At 38.0% G+C, this 1775-nt stretch overlaps 1 protein-coding gene across 1 annotated transcript; it reads left to right on the top strand.

The window, feature by feature from the left end:
- The first annotated feature begins 279 nt into the window (after positions 1–279).
- LOC108913063 (endoglucanase Z) lies at positions 280–1360 on the top strand. The gene has a single exon (XM_018718529.1). The coding sequence runs from the start codon at positions 347–349 to the stop codon at positions 1322–1324; it is 978 nt and encodes a 325-aa protein (XP_018574045.1). The 5' UTR covers positions 280–346; the 3' UTR covers positions 1325–1360.
- The last annotated feature ends 415 nt before the right edge of the window (positions 1361–1775 follow it).

The following is a 1775-nucleotide window of genomic DNA, read 5'->3' as shown; positions in this document are numbered from 1 at the left end:
GATATAGTTCGTTATTATGTATTACAAGGTAGTACAGATTAAATTTAGTAGATATGCTGTAAAGGTAAACATTAAATATTATGTCGAAACACGAGAAATCCAAGTAGTGTATAATGTATGTAAACGTGATAATAATTTTATAAAAAAGATGTGGAAATTACTTTAGATAATAACTAACTACTTTACTAATAATTAAATTTCGATGTATCTTTAAACAAATCACTTCAAATTTGCACTACAGAGTGATTACCTGAATGAGATAAGAAACGTTGATTTAAAATAATATCCAAAGTCAAATTTCCAGTTGTAGTTTTTCTGTTCTCGTTAAAACACAACATTTGGTGCAATGAGATTTTTCCTACTGTTTGTGTCTTTGCTCGTTGCAAGCTTATGGGTGGACACCGCGTTTGGAAAAGACGCCTTGTACGAACCGGTGAGCAAACATGGTCAATTGTCAGTTAACGGTGCCAACCTGGTAAACCAGAATGGCGAGAAAGTGCAACTAAAAGGAATGGGACTGTTCTGGAGCATCTGGATGCCCTACTTCTACAACAAAACAACAGTTGACGGAATTAAGAACTACTGTCATTCCAACATAGTAAGGCCAATGGTCACAGTGGACACCGTTAGCGGAGGGTACTTGACAGATCCCGACTACGAAGATGCCCTAGTAGATGCAGTTATAGATGCTGCCATTGAAGACGACATCTACGTCCTTATCGACTGGCAGGACTTTGAAGCCGAAAACCACTTGGAAGCGTCGCTTCGCTTCTTCGATAGGCTGTCAAAGAAATACGGCAGCTACCCCAACATCATCTACGAACCCTACAACGAACCCATCACCTTGGAATGGTCCAGTCTCGTAAAGCCCTACCATGAAGCTGTAATCAAAACTATCCGCGCTAACGATCCAAACAATGTGATTGTTGTTGGGGTTCCAAACTATTCCACACGTTTGGACCTCGCCGTGGCGGATCCTATCGTCAATCAAACTAATATCATGTATTCCCTACACTTCTACGCTGGTACGCAGAAGGAATATAACCGAGAAATTGCTAAGAATGCCATCGATGCTGGACTTCCAGTTTTTGTAACAGAGTATGGTACTGTAAATGCCGACGCTAGCCCACCAGTTGATGAAGCTGAAGCTGAGTTGTGGTACAGTTTTATGGACGAGTACGGTCTGTCGTATGTAAACTTCGCTATATCCGACAAAGATGAAGGGGCAGCAGCTTTGATTCCGGGAACAACGGCCGAAAATGTCTGCCAAGAGGATTACCTTACCGAATCAGGACGTCTCGTTATAAAACACAATAAAGCTTAATTTTCAGGTTAATAAATAATATCACGTAAAGAAATGTGTTTGCCTTTTATTAATTTATAGTAATTGGTGTTTTTTATTACTATCATTAAAAAAAAATTGACGAGAATATAGTTTTAAAATTTATAAAGGGTGTTCTACAAACGCTATGACAAAATTTTGACAGATGGTAGCTGGATTAATTTCAAACATTTTTTCTTATATGGATATAAGCCCCATTCGTTTTTATTTATAAGTTACAAGCATTTAAAAAAATACTATTTCTTATTTCAATCAAAGTAGCCTGTAAATTATACAGCCCCTCAAAAAAAAAAGTGGCAGGTCCGAAAGACAAGACCATGGTATCCATATGGTATTGGGGTCGCTGAATCCGAATCCGGTGTTCGTTTGATGCGATTAGTTCTAGTTTATGTTCAGTTCAAGATCAAATGTAGAAAATCAATTGTCAACAAAC

The sequence above is a fragment of the Anoplophora glabripennis genome, unplaced genomic scaffold, assembly GCF_000390285.2.
Source record: "Anoplophora glabripennis isolate ALB-LARVAE unplaced genomic scaffold, Agla_2.0 scaffold805, whole genome shotgun sequence".
Lineage (NCBI taxonomy): Eukaryota > Metazoa > Arthropoda > Insecta > Coleoptera > Cerambycidae > Anoplophora > Anoplophora glabripennis.
Note: the sequence above shows the minus strand (reverse complement) of the source record. Positions and strands in the feature narration are given on the sequence as shown.